Source organism: Typopeltis vanoorti, chromosome 2 (assembly GCF_054136105.1).
Source record: "Typopeltis vanoorti isolate ZY-2024b chromosome 2, IOZ_Tvanoo_1.0, whole genome shotgun sequence".
NCBI classification, from domain to species: domain Eukaryota; kingdom Metazoa; phylum Arthropoda; class Arachnida; order Uropygi; family Thelyphonidae; genus Typopeltis; species Typopeltis vanoorti.
This window is the reverse complement of record NC_143550.1, coordinates 134,393,380-134,407,302: the sequence shown is the minus strand read 5'-3', so window position 1 is coordinate 134,407,302 and position 13,923 is coordinate 134,393,380. Positions and strand designations below refer to the sequence as shown.

The 13,923-nt window shown below is 37.2% G+C and overlaps 1 protein-coding gene across 1 annotated transcript in view; it reads right to left on the bottom strand.

Annotated features, from left to right (window-relative positions):
* The window catches only part of LRP1 (LDL receptor protein 1), a 1,646,373-nt gene that overhangs the window by 642,878 nt on the left and 989,572 nt on the right, over positions 1-13,923 (bottom strand). Inside the window, exon 61 of the mRNA XM_090402369.1 lies at positions 10,870-11,057. Coding sequence (XP_090258495.1) covers positions 10,870-11,057 — 188 coding nt within the window. The remainder of the gene's footprint in view (positions 1-10,869; positions 11,058-13,923) is intronic.

Sequence of the window (13,923 nt, the reverse complement as noted above, 5' to 3'; positions counted from 1 at the left end):
GGTTTACAAAACTAGGGGAATTTTCTCAAAACAAACAGGTCATTTCTACAGCAATTCAAGAAGCATCGTCTTTTTGTTTTCTTCATACCAATGATCCCTATATGAACATCTTTATTCAAATTAAGAGTAAATAAGAGAATTTTTTTTTTATTCCATTAAGAATGGTCTTTAATCTTTTATACATGTAGCAATTTAATAAAAATAAATAAATATAAAAGAATTAAAAATGATAAACAAAATTTCCTTATCTTGCTCATAATATTGATGTACAATACTCATAAGTTTTCAACCTTTCATGGGGTAGAAGAGAAATGAAAAAATAAATTAAATTAAAAAATTAGCATATTTAATGATTTCATTAATGGCTTTGGGATCATTTCATGTTAAGCTGAGTTAAGTATGAATTTTAGTTATTAAAATTCATACTTAAATTTTAATTAACAATAAGTTAATTAAAATTCTCTCTCTCTTTGTTAACTGACCACTGTCCATTTAACAAAGAGAGAGAAAGAGTTTTGAATTGTTTATGGAGACGATGAGGATGGGTGATAAACAAGTAACAATAAAGGGTGACTAATTCTGAAAGTTTGGACATAACTTATGAATAATGAGACTGGATTATTTGAGCAACTTAGAGAACAACTATCCCACAGAGCATGCAGTTAAAGCAATGTGGAAAACACGTGTAGAATTTAATATTAGCTCATGTGGTAATAACAGAAGATGTGGCCAGCATGCCACCAATTGGAGATTGAGTGATAATATGGATTTTGACACCTGAGGTGACTAGGCAAGTGAAAGCTTTACTGAACAAAAAGATGTCTGTGGAATTATGAAGGAAACAATGATAAACTGAGGAAAGAAGATAAATGACCCACCATGAATTTTACTGATTTAAGGGAGAGAGAGAGAGAGACATGTAGTGCCAGACTACATGTCTCTCTTTATTTTAATATCAGTCCCACATGTGGGCAAGTGGTTAGAAAAAAAAAAGGAATTTGTTAATTTATTTCTTGAAGATCTGATGTTTGTAATCACTGGAGAATAAAATATGAGGAGAGACTGTTCTATAGAATGGAGGTGTAGGGAATGAAGAAGGAGGAGGAGAAGTTGGTTCAATAAATCTGAATCAGAACTTTATGTGGATGTTGACCAGCAGCTGCTTGGGTTCATACATGATTAAAGGAACATGGCAGGATGTAAGTGGCCAGTTCAGTGGACCAGCACTCATTGCAATAGATAGAAAAAAGACACAGCAAAAGAACAATGAAAAAAAAATCTATGAAAAAGTGATTGGAAGGAGTCATTGAGAAAGGAGGGAGGGCTTAAATTAAGTGAATTACTCTCTTCTGAATACAGCTAAGCATTATGAGGAAGGTGTTTGTACACCACCCCAAAATCTGGGAGCAGTATTTTAAGGTTGCATGGATTTCAGCTTATAAAGTGCCAGTAGCTGAGAACATGAAAAAGAATACAAAGCTTTTTGAAAGTTTAAAAGGCTATGAATTTGACGTGCCTGTGGAACAATGAGACATGGTCTTTTTTTTTGAGAGAGGGAGGGGAGGTCTGTGCTTTGTTGACATTAAAATTCATACCAGATTATCCTTAGCCCACACAAGGAGATCAGTGTTTAAGGCATTCATTAGATCTTTGGAGAATGAATTACCTGAGCACCTTAAAGTTTTGAAAGAGTGGATAGTACTGTCATCAGCAGTTGTCAGAGCAAAGATCTTTATGGGAAGAACACTACCAGTGAAATCACAGACCTTTGAGGAACACCAACACTGATTGCAAAATCTGGTGAAAGGAAACCATCCACCATGACTGTAATGAACAACCAGAGAGGAAGCTGGCAATCCATTCAAAAAGAGAAAAGGAATGTCATAAAATGGTAGCTTAGTAAGAAGGCTACAATGCTAGACTCAATCAAATGACTTGGAAATATCAAGTGCAACCACTTGAGTTTCTCTAAACTTTTCCATGGCCTGCTTCCAAAGGTGGGAGATGTTAGCTAGGAAATCTACTGTAGAATGAGAATGATGGAATGCATATGAGTGATCACCAATAATTTGAGTCTCTAAGCAGTGAAATAATTGGCTGTTGATAATCTTTTCCATTATTTTTGAGAGTTGTGAAGTTAGAGCAATAGGGCGTGAAGTTAGAGCAAAATTTGATGGTTGAGTTTTATCTAAATTTTTAAGGAACTGGATGGATAAAAGCTAGTGGATAGATGAGCAGACAATTTCAAGAGAAGATACAAGACAGGCATAAGTTCTCAAGCAAAAGATTTTAATGGAATTGGATGAGTGTCATCAGAGCCAAGAGCTCATGAAGTCTGCTTTGGATTTGTTGATTTTATTGCATTGTTATGAGTTGTATTGTATGCTAATTGAGAGGCTGGAGAATTTTTACTTCAGCCATTGGGCATATGCTAAATTTTGGGCTTGGGTTGCTTTGATGCAGCTATTGGAGAATAAAGATTTGGATAATGATTGAAAGTTTGGAGTAGAGCGGGAAACAAAAGCACTCATACAGTAAAAATTATTTCTTTCATTAGAAACAAGAAAATGGAAATGAGGTTTGGAAGTCCTGAAGGTTATCCCAATCAGCTGCTGTACTACAAGCTGAGAATGACTGTGAGAAAGATGATATGTAGAAAAGGAGAGACTCAGACAAGGAAATGGTGAGACTTGACAAGAGGATGTTAACATTGACAGTGAATTTTGAGGGAGAGCTGCATAAGAAAAGGTCGAGGGTGCTGGGAGAGTGATCAGGTTATTTGAAATTTTGGTGGGCTGGTGAACAATTTGTATTTAATATTTTACTGATAGCAAACAGTTTGGCTTCTGTTCCAGCTTAGTCTGTAAAGATGGAGAAGGTAAGGCAGTCTATATTGTGGATGTGGAATTCACCAAGGAAGATTATCTCACTGTTAGGGTAATTGGGTATACATAATTGGCTTTCAGAGAATAATAGTCAAATAGGTTGGAGAAGTCATAAGAGTTAGAAGAACAGTAGAGATAATGAAGGAAACAAAGTGAAGTATCAGGCAAAGCAAGATCATAGGGAATTTCAGGCATTTTGATAACCTCCTATGGAATGATATATTATTATTATTATTTGACACCTCCAGGGATTCCAAGACTCATTGAGAGAGGGAACCTACTCTACAGCTCTCCTTTTCCACTACTCAACCTCATACACCAACCTACTACTATCATCTACTGTCAACCACCACTACTAGTATTTTCACAGAATCACAAAGATCCATGTCCATGGTGGGATTCAAACCTGCAGCCTTTTGGCTGGAGAGCGGATAAGCTAACCTCTTGGCCAACCAGGCTGGCAAATATATCAGACCTGACAAATGTGCAAATCCCACCCTTCTTATGAAAGGCATCATGGATGGTATAATGAAGAAATTTGAGGTGAGATGTCGTTGTTGTTGCGGATGATATCAATTGGTTCAGTGATGAATAACATATCATGTTTGGATGTCTGTAAGTGGTGGTGCATCACTGATGTAAGAATTAAAACGTCAGTTATTGGCAGAGTAAATCTGGAAGAGCTTTTTTCTTTCTTATTGCACAGAATTATGATATTTTATTTGATTTTATGAGTGTATACATATACCTGGTCTATTCATAAATACTGTTACAACTTTAAAAATACATAAACATTTAATCTATTAGTAAATCATTTACAGCTTTCAGCACATACAAATATAATGAATGTATAACATTCACTAGCACACACATGTATAATGAATTCAATGTTTGAAACATCCCCATTTTGCCTTCATGCATGCCCAAAGTCTGTATGGCTATATGTTGATGGCAGCACACACAACATCCAACGGAAATGCTGCCACTGCTTGCTCCAAAGGCTGGTGATGCTGGGGTGTTGTTTCTTGCAGGCTATTCTCTCAAGCTCTGAGCACATTTTGAGCACTATGGATTTAGAGTGGGACTTCCAGATAGAGATATGTGGTCAAGCACATTCGCTTCCAACCATTCTTGTGTGTAGGGGCTGAGTCCTGTTGGAAGGTCCACTGCATAACATGAAACAAGTTGTGATGTTAGGAAGTGTCCCATAGAATGAGAATAGCCTCTCATCCCTAAGTTCATCAGTTAGGCAACGTGGCATCATTCTCTGCAAAACATTCTTCTCTCATGACATCACTTTCTGCGTTCTCACAGGATTATGGCAGAGGTGTGGCTTCACAGCCTTCACAAGCTGCTGTGTCCTAATGCAGTATGATCGACTTGTTCTTTGGCGGTCAGATACATATTATGCATGACTATAATGGTTAACAGTCTGATACATAAACATCTTACTGACCCCAAGTGTTATTATCATGTTGAACAGTGACGGCTTGTACATAAGCACTGCGACACTGCAACACCCACAAGGAAAAAATGAAAAAAAATTAAATTTTGTTTGTGTTTACAAATAATAACAATGCTAACAACAATATATAAATGCAATACAACATGTTAAAGGTTACAGCTTATGTTTTGACATTGAATAGTTAATAATTAGAATTGTTCGATTAACACTTTAGATTAAAACAAATGCACTGAGATCTAACACAGTGTCAGAATTATCATGTTCGGTCAGTTGCAGCTAGATTCACCAATATTCATTTGCACTTTTCACTACAGATAAATTGTATACTTGCAAGCAATATTTCTGTAAAATATGAAACTTTTATTATTGGTGTGTGTTCGTGGTGATAGTAAAATATTTTTGCTAAAAATATTTCACCAGCACCACGAACACACACCAAAAAAAAAAGTTTCATATCTCACAGAAATAATGAATGCAAGCATACAATTTATCTGTAGCAACACTGCTCAATGAGCAGTGTCAGATTCATTTGTTATGTGCAGTGCCAAGTGCAAATGAATATTGGCAAGTCTCAAAATTCGAGAAGTATGTAAATTTACATATTCTCAAATATGTAAATTTATTTATTAATAAATTGGTTACTGATTAGGAAAAAATGAATTATTTTTCTTATTTTGTATATGCAGCACCCCCACTTGAAATTTTCACCAGCTGCCACCAGTGTTGAAAATAACAGGTTGCTGCATTTCAACCTTGTGAAGTACTATTATAGCCACACTGCATATTAACAGTACAGCTAGACAACTCTCTCTCTTGATTAACATGCAAATGTTGGCTGCACACAGCACCACTAATGGAACTAGGCTCATGCAAATCTGTGGGCAGCACAGAGGTATGTGGAAGTTGTAACAGTGTTTTACCATAGGTTACAGTTTTACCATAGGTAAAACTGTAATTTTTTTTTTTATTTTGTAATTATCTTGATACATTTTTGATATTCTTTGAGATTTTTGGTAGTTTTTGATAGTTTGAAAATATGGTTTGAACTCAGTTACTGACAGCAATGCATAAACTGTATTCCTAAGGATAGCAGAATAAATAAGTGAACTGATGAATCATGAAATTATGCATCAGATGTTGAGAAAGTTTGTTTGTTTTTGGGTTTAATGGTGCAAGGACTGCTATAGTCATACTATGCGAAAAATATGAGTAATAAATAATGGACTTATATAGGTCTAAAAACTATATATAAAAGTCAACAAAAAATGCTATAGGCCTGGGATTGTGGAAGGTGGTGATGAAGAAATGTATAAACAACTTGGATTAGTGAACAAAGAAAGGGTAATTATTATGGGTGATTTTAATTATGGTGGTATAGATTGGAATGAAGAGACAGCATTTGGTAATAAGGAAAGTGAATTTCTCGAGTTCTAGAGAGATAACTATCTTAGGCAGCATGTAAAGAAAGGCGTGAGGATCAAGAGTTCTAGATCTCATCATTTCATCAGAGGATGTAATTGTTAGATGGTTTTCACATTTTCCTTCAGTTGGTGAAAGTGATCATCATGAAGTAATCACCTGTGTTGTGGCTAGTCATGTGCAGGCTTTTGCGAGGAAAGGATATATGTGGAATTATAAGGCTGGTGATTATGACAAGCTTCAGAGACAACTTCGAGTTATAACATGCAACGAGGAGTTGAGTGGTAAGGAAATAAATGCTGCATGGGAACTTACAAAGAAATACACAGCAGCATTAATGTACGAATGTATCCCAAAGGCCAAAAGGCTGAATAAGGTTGGTATAAAATGGATAAATGTGGAGCTTAAGCATGAAATCTGGAAAACGAAAGTCCTTTGGAGGAAGTACAAGATGAATAACGGTAATCAGTCACATGAAGAATATAAAGAACAAGACAGGAGAGTGACTCAGTTAGTAAGGAAAACAAAAGTAGAGTATGAGCAGAAATTGGCAAATCAGGCCAAAAAAAAACCCTAGAAAGTTTTTTTTAGGTATGTGGCAGGTAGAAGGAAGAATGATCATGGAGGGACGAAAGTGCTGCAGAAGACATTGTTGAGGTATTCAATGATCAATTTATAAGTGTGTTTCATCCTGAACAGGGTGGAATCATGAGGAACTTAAGTGTAGAGGACATAAGAGAGGATAGCTTCATTGTGAGTTGGCAGGGGGTATTTGAGGAAATAAATAACCTTGATGTTAATAAGGCAATAGGATTTCATGAAATATCACCATGCATCTTACAAAAATGTTCCAGGGAACTGGCAGTAGCATTGGCATGCCTGTTTAACAAGTTTAGTAACAGCACAGGTTCCAAGGGAGTGGAAGGAGGGTAAAATTGTTCCACTGCATAAAGGCGGTGATAAGGCTGTAGCTTCGAATTATAGACTAGTCTGTATATCTGGAGTTGTGGTGAAGGTCCTGGAGAGATTGGCGAGAAGTAGGATACAGAAATGAGTTGATAACAGCAGAATTCTCTGTTGTTATGCATGGGTTTGTTAAGGGGAGATAATGTTTCACTAACTTACTTATGTATTATAACAAGGTGACAAGTACTTTGGACAGAGAGATGCATATACAGTGATGTACTTGGATATTGCAAAAGCTTCTGATACACTGCCACATGACAAGCTCTTAAATAAAATGAAACAGATGGAATTGGATAACAGACTTCTGTGTTGGATCAGTGACTAGCTGTCAGATAGGTATCAGAAAGTTGTATATGGGGGTGCAGTGTCTCGAAAGAGAAAGGTCACCAGTGGTGTGCCACAGGGGTCAGTTTTGGAGCCATTGTTGTTCAATTTGTATGTTAATAGTACTGGGTTGGGTTTAACTAGTGATATCTAGCTGATGCAAAACTGGGGAGAGCAGTGCACAGTCAGGCTGATGTTAATGCCTTAAAAGAGGACTTGAATAGATTGCATGAATGGGCAGGTAAATGGAACTGTCAGTTCAATGTTGCCAAGTGTAAGGTTTTGAGATTTGGTAAACAACAATGGAATGCAAAGTATACACTTGGTGGGGAAACTTTAACAGAAGTAGAGAAGATGAGAGATCTAGGAGTGATGGTAAACAACGACCTGAAATTCAAGGGCCACACTGCACAAGTTGTGAAGACATCACATCGAATAATGGGAATGATGTGGAGAACGCTGACATGCAGAAATAGAGAGGTTATGATTCTATTGTATAAGGCCTTGATCAGGCCTCATATGGATTATGGTGCACAGATTTAGTCGCCGGGTTTTCATGGTGATGAGGATATGTTGGAAAGGGTAGAGAAGATTCACAAAGGTAGTCAGTGGTCTTTGGAATGTGGAGTACGAGGATAGATTGAGAGAATGTAAGCTGCAGAGCCTCCTGAATAGGAGGAGGGGGGGGATATGATTGAGACATAAACTGGTCAGGGGTTATCAGGTACACATAGAAGAGATTTTTCATAGAATTGGAGAGGGGAGTAGAACAAGAGGCCACGGGAAACTATATAAGGAAGGTGTGAGCAAAGGAGTGAGAAGCAGGTTCTCTGCATGGAGGGTGGTTGGTGAGTGGAATGCATTGCCTGAGTGTGTTGTGGATGTGGACACATTGAATCAGTTTAAAGCACGGTTGGATGAGCATTGTGTGCAATAGCATGTACCTCCCACAATGAGACTCTGACTCCATGTAGGTCAGATGCTAGTAACAATAATAATATTAATAAAATGTCTGCACAGTATTCTTTTGGTTGGGTAGATTTGGAATTTATAAAATGTTAGTAGTTGTGCATGTGAGAAGTTGTGCCTTAGTGGTCGCAGCACTAAACTTTGTGGCACACCACTAGTCACCTGCTTTCATCTTGATTCTGCCCCTCCACATACCACTTTTTGTTATCTGTTCAGCAACCACCCTCTTAGCCACATAACCAGTGTCATATCCATTCCCATTTACTTTAATTTGTGTAACAGGGTTCCATATGATATTCTGTCAAATGCTTTTCTAAAATCCAGCAGAATCATCATGTAGCCATTTCCTTTATCCAACTCAGCTGTTACTATATTATTAAAGGTGAATAAATTACTAAGCCATGTTGCCCCTCATAAAGTATCATATTTTTATGCACCCATTATTGATTTCTCTTTTTGACCAATTTTTCTGGTACTTTTACCACCATGCCTGTAATATTGATTGGTCTATAATTTGCTACTGCAGTCTTAGAACCACCCTTATGCAAAGGAATTATTCTAACTCTACTAGAGCTGAGACTTAAAGAGCCTAGTCAAGGCATTGCCAGTTCCCTTACACATTCTTGCAAAACCCGAGCCGATATCCTATCTAATCCCATAGCTGTATTTTTATTGAGATTCTGGAATTCCTAAGAACCTCCAATTCAACCATCTCTTTTCCACATTAGTGCCTATCACATATGTTAAAGCAGTAACCTCACTTGGATAACATATCCATGCAAAATGGTAACTAAACTATTTTATCTGCTTCTGTCACCTCATGCCCATCATCACTCATTAAGGTTAGTCTTAGATAATCATTCTTCCTCTTACTTGCCACATAACAAAATAACTCTTTGGGATTTCTTTTGGCCTGCTCAGTTATATTATTCTTCTTGTAATCTGATTTTGCCTTCCTTGCCATGCTAGTTTTGTGGTAGTCTGTTGAGTTTGTAGAAATTCTCCCATTGTGGGTGAAAGATAGCTGATATGTGGGGTACTCCAGCAGTTTTTTTTTTTTTTTTTTTTTTTTTTTTTGAGATTCTGCAATGCTTCCAAATCCTTCCTGATGAAGAAGGGTGGGATTTTTCCAACTGGACATTCACCTGTTGATTATACGATTATAAGCAGTGGTGTATTTGTTGCAGCCTCTGCTGCTGTCTCTTACTTTGCTTTTTGGTTGATGATTCTATTGTTTCTGTACCTGGTTGGGCTAGTTGAGGATCACTGATAAAAAAGACGATGAAGAAATGTTCATACTGAGGAGATGGATTCAGCTCCAGAGCTGCCTACCCACGATATGTAGGTCCTTGGTCATCATACTCACAGGCAAGCAATGACTATGCCCAGGAGTGGAATGCCAGTGCTACCCCCAGATGCTATACAAACACTACAACAAGCTGTGGTCCTGTTCCCAGACCATGGAGAAGGAGAGCTACAACATCCCTAACCATTGCAGCAAGCCCATTAGCTGAATGATCGTGGCTGGATCATCCAGTACCACCTGTAGTTCAAGACTACAAGGATCCCCCCCCTTTCTGGATGTCCACAGGTCGCACCACATAGCAAATGCAGCAGCTAGGCATGAGATCTCAGTAACAATGATTTGGAATACCGGATAGCAACAGAGAGGAGAAGTAGAGCAAAGAATATGGGATGAAAAGCATTGACAAATAATAAGAACTAAAAGGGCCAGTACCATTACGATGTTCCCTCAACCATAAACAAGTGCCTGACATGGAGGGGATGTTAAGGACAATAAACCACAAGCTAGGAAGGTGAGGAGTGTAGTGAGGAAGGGGTGATTGATATATGAAAAAAGATTAGCTGTAGCAGCAAAAAAATTCTATAGAATTCTACAGATATATGGTCAATTATGTGAATATGGAAGATGGGCTTTACTTGCTGGAGATGGCATAAATTCATGAAAGCTACAATGGAAACACTCAATCTGTATTTTGCGTGTACCATAGAAAAATAAGACTAACAGTTCAGGAACGTAGTGTTCATAATTTTTAGTGAGCTTGCTGTTAATAAGGTTGTGGGCCTGAACAGAAACAGGAATCTCATTTCAATGATGCTTAGTGAAAATTCATGCTCTTTGTAAAGAGAAGATGTTACATGATTTATTATATTATTTTTCTGCTGGCCATATAGCAAAAGGACCCCATGGAATTTTCCTTCAACTGCTGTGCATATTTTCTGCCATTTTCTGATAACTGAAGGGTGTCAGATAATTGAAGTACATTTATGTGGTGCTGTAGAAGTCAGGCTTGTAATACTCCTAATGCAACTGATATACATTTTCCTCTTTATACCTGTGGATGCCTCATCTAATTATGCAATCTGGTTGGATTTCTCTGGAGAGAATCAATTTATCTAGGTACAAATAAATAGGTTTCAAAAGATATACAATCTGTCACTACAATTCTAAAATGTGTTCTTAACTAACTGCAGTGCATCCTAATCACCTGTCTTGTAATTCTATATGAATCCAAATCCCAAGCCATGATCCCATCATCGTTCTTGATTAATATGATAGACCCAAAGATATCCCTGTTAAAATTACCTCTCTGATATTAATGAAATCTCAAACTCTTGATGATATACTAGCTATATATTATCTTGATGAGATAATAGCTGTCCCTTCAGAATTAAAGAAATTCAATTTCCATATTACAAGATGCTAATTCAAATTTTTAATCCATACCACCATAGCCGAAATCTCCTGCAGAAATGTACCATAATAATAAGAAGCATTACTAAATGAAACAAACAAACAAACAAAAACAGTACACATACCCTAAATATGGGTCAAGTGCAATAGCCCGTGGTTCTTGAAGATTTTCTCGAATAAGAACTTTTCGAAAATGACCATCTAATGTTGAAACTTCAATTGTATCTTTGCCTTTATCACACCAGTATAAGTTTCTTCCTATCCAGTCAACTGCTAAACCGTCTGGACTTTGAACAGTGCCAGAATGAAGAACCTTAGAAAAAATATTAACTAATTAATTTAATAATGTACATTTATATTAAGCAAAACTGCATTGAAAAAAAAATGTATACAGGCACTCACAACTTACGTAAGGGTTATATTCTGCAATTGTTATGTAATTCTATATATATGCAAGTTGTATCTAATTTGTTTAAGTCATAGAAAGTTTTTTAACTTGAGTATACTATGTTAAAGATACCGAGCAATTTTATAAGCTAGGTTTTAATCATTTTTTCCCCAAGTGAAGCAAACAGACAAATAAGTCAAGTTTGCACCTGAATGTAGTTCAAGACTGAAGCAACTCGTAGTAAAGGTGGAGTAAGATCCGATCACTTTCCTTAGTATTTCCCCCAATGCAAAGCACATCCCCTCGCGGAGATGTATGATGCTATGCATTAAAGGCAAGGGCTACTACCCAGACCAGTTTCGACCTTTATTGATGATATAAATGTCGCATCAGTAGATGCAGAGTGATGCAGAGCTTATAGATTTCTATAAGCTCTGCATCACTTCAACCTTGGCATTTATTGGTCTGGCTCCCACTGACAAGACCTCAATAAAGGTCGAAACCAGTCTGGGTAGTGGCCCTTGCCTTTAATACATAGCATCATACATCACAGCAAGGGGATGTGCTTTGCATTAGGGGGAAATACTAAGGAAAGTGATTGGAACTTTCTCCACCTTTACTACGAGTAAAAACTTGAACTAGGTTCAGGCACAAACTTGACTTATTTGTCTGTTTGCTTCACTTGGGAAAAAAGGATTAAAACCTAGCTTATAAAATTGCTTGGTATCTTTAACATTGTTTAAATCAAAGAATGAATTCATACACAAATCAGATTTCAATACACAATTATTATTAATGCAGAGTAATATAATAGAGTATAAACAACATGAGAAAATAGAAATTTTCAAAAAATTTCAAAAAAAGGTTTTCCCAACACCAACATCTAGAGTCCTAATGAGGTGGGGGTGCCTTCTATGAGTGCTCCACCTAGTTAGGACGCTAGTCTTTTGTCCACATGTTTCATTAGTTTTGTGTTGCCTTTATGTATTTGTGTGTGTCTCATATTGCACTTCCTGATGATGTTTCAGTGATTGAGACAAAATATTGGAAGAATTAAAAATTATTTTTAATCCTTTCTCAATGCTATTTCATTCCATTAAGCCTCTAACATGAGTTTCTCCCAGCAATTAAGATTTAACACGTGGATCAGTCAAACCAGCTGTCATACTTTCTCTAACCTCGCTCACACTGAATGCAATTGCTACATTAACAGGCAAGCTGTTCTGCTCATGCACTGCTCTGTGTGAGAGAAAAATCTATTTCCCTCCTCGATTTTAACCATACACAAATTTGGCTTCCACAGATGCCTTCTTTTCCTCTCCCAACCTTTCATGTAACAAAAAACTTCATTAGACAATATCCTATGCCATCCATTCATATGTTTATAGACCATTATCATATTATCCCTCATTCTCTTGTTTATGAGTCTGCATATCACATACTCTCAATCTGTCCTCATAATCTACATTCCATAATCCTGACATCATCTTTATTATCTTCTTTGCATAGCTTCATTATTCACTGCAAACCAAGGAAACCAAAACTGGAACAGCAGTCCAATTGTTGTTGTAAAGAGACAAAATGACTTCCTTATCTTTACATATGAATGTTCATTTCAACATCACAATTATCCTCTGGGGTTGTTCTTCATACACTCCAGCATAGCCTGGATAGGCTATGCTGGAGTGTATGAAGTAGAGTTTATCCTTAGGAGAGTGGATCAGAGTTACTAATTTAATAGGAGATTTGAATGTGGTGCAAAGGCAATGTTTTATTAGTACTTCGGCTATCTTTTTTGATGTAATTCTGATATATGTAATAGGAATGGTAATGTTGTGTTCCTGTGTATTAGAGGAGGAAGGAGCAATGGAGCTATGTAGTATTTTATCCATTTTGTAGGAATTGTAGCCATTGGCCAAGAAGGTGTGGTGTAGATATTTGAGTTGTGTGAACAGAGCTGTATCATTAGAACAAATGGCTCTGGCACTGTGTGTAAGTGTTTCTAAAATACCACACTGTTTGGCTGGATTACGATGTGTTTGTTTATGTAGATATCTCCCGGGGCATGGTGGCTTTCTGCAAATGGAAAATTCAGTGTTGCAAAACCTTACATTTTGCAACACTGAACTCACATCCTCATTCCCATGCCCAATCACTCAATTTATTCAAGACCTCTTGTAAGGCCACAACATCTCTACTTTCTAACTTTGCATTATTGCAAACAACTGAATATCTCCATCCAAATCTTCACCAATATCATTAATATACAAGCAATGGTCCAAAAATAGACCCCTGAGGCACACCACTAGTAACTTTCCTTTTACTGGATATTGCTCCCCCATACACAACTTGCTGATACCTATCAGATAGCCAGTCTCCAATTCCAATGCACCAATCTAATATCCAACCCCCATCCACTCCAGTTTGACTATCAACTTATCATGCAGTAATCTATCAACATATCTGTTGGCAGGATTATTATTATTATTACGTGACACCTCCAAGGAGTCCAAAGACTCATCGAAGGAGGGCACCTACTCTACAACTCTCCATCTCAATCCACCAACTACTGCAAACTGCATCATCTATACCAACCTACTGCCAGCCACCACCACTATTTCACAGACAGTCGCAAACATCCATGCCCATGGCAGGATTCGAACTTGCAGCCTTTTGGCTGGAAAGCAGATATGCTAACCAGTTGGTCAACCAAGCTGGCTTCTAGAAGGAATCAATCAGCTAGGGATGCAGAATCAATCCTGACATGTAAAGATAAGGAAGTCAGTTTGGT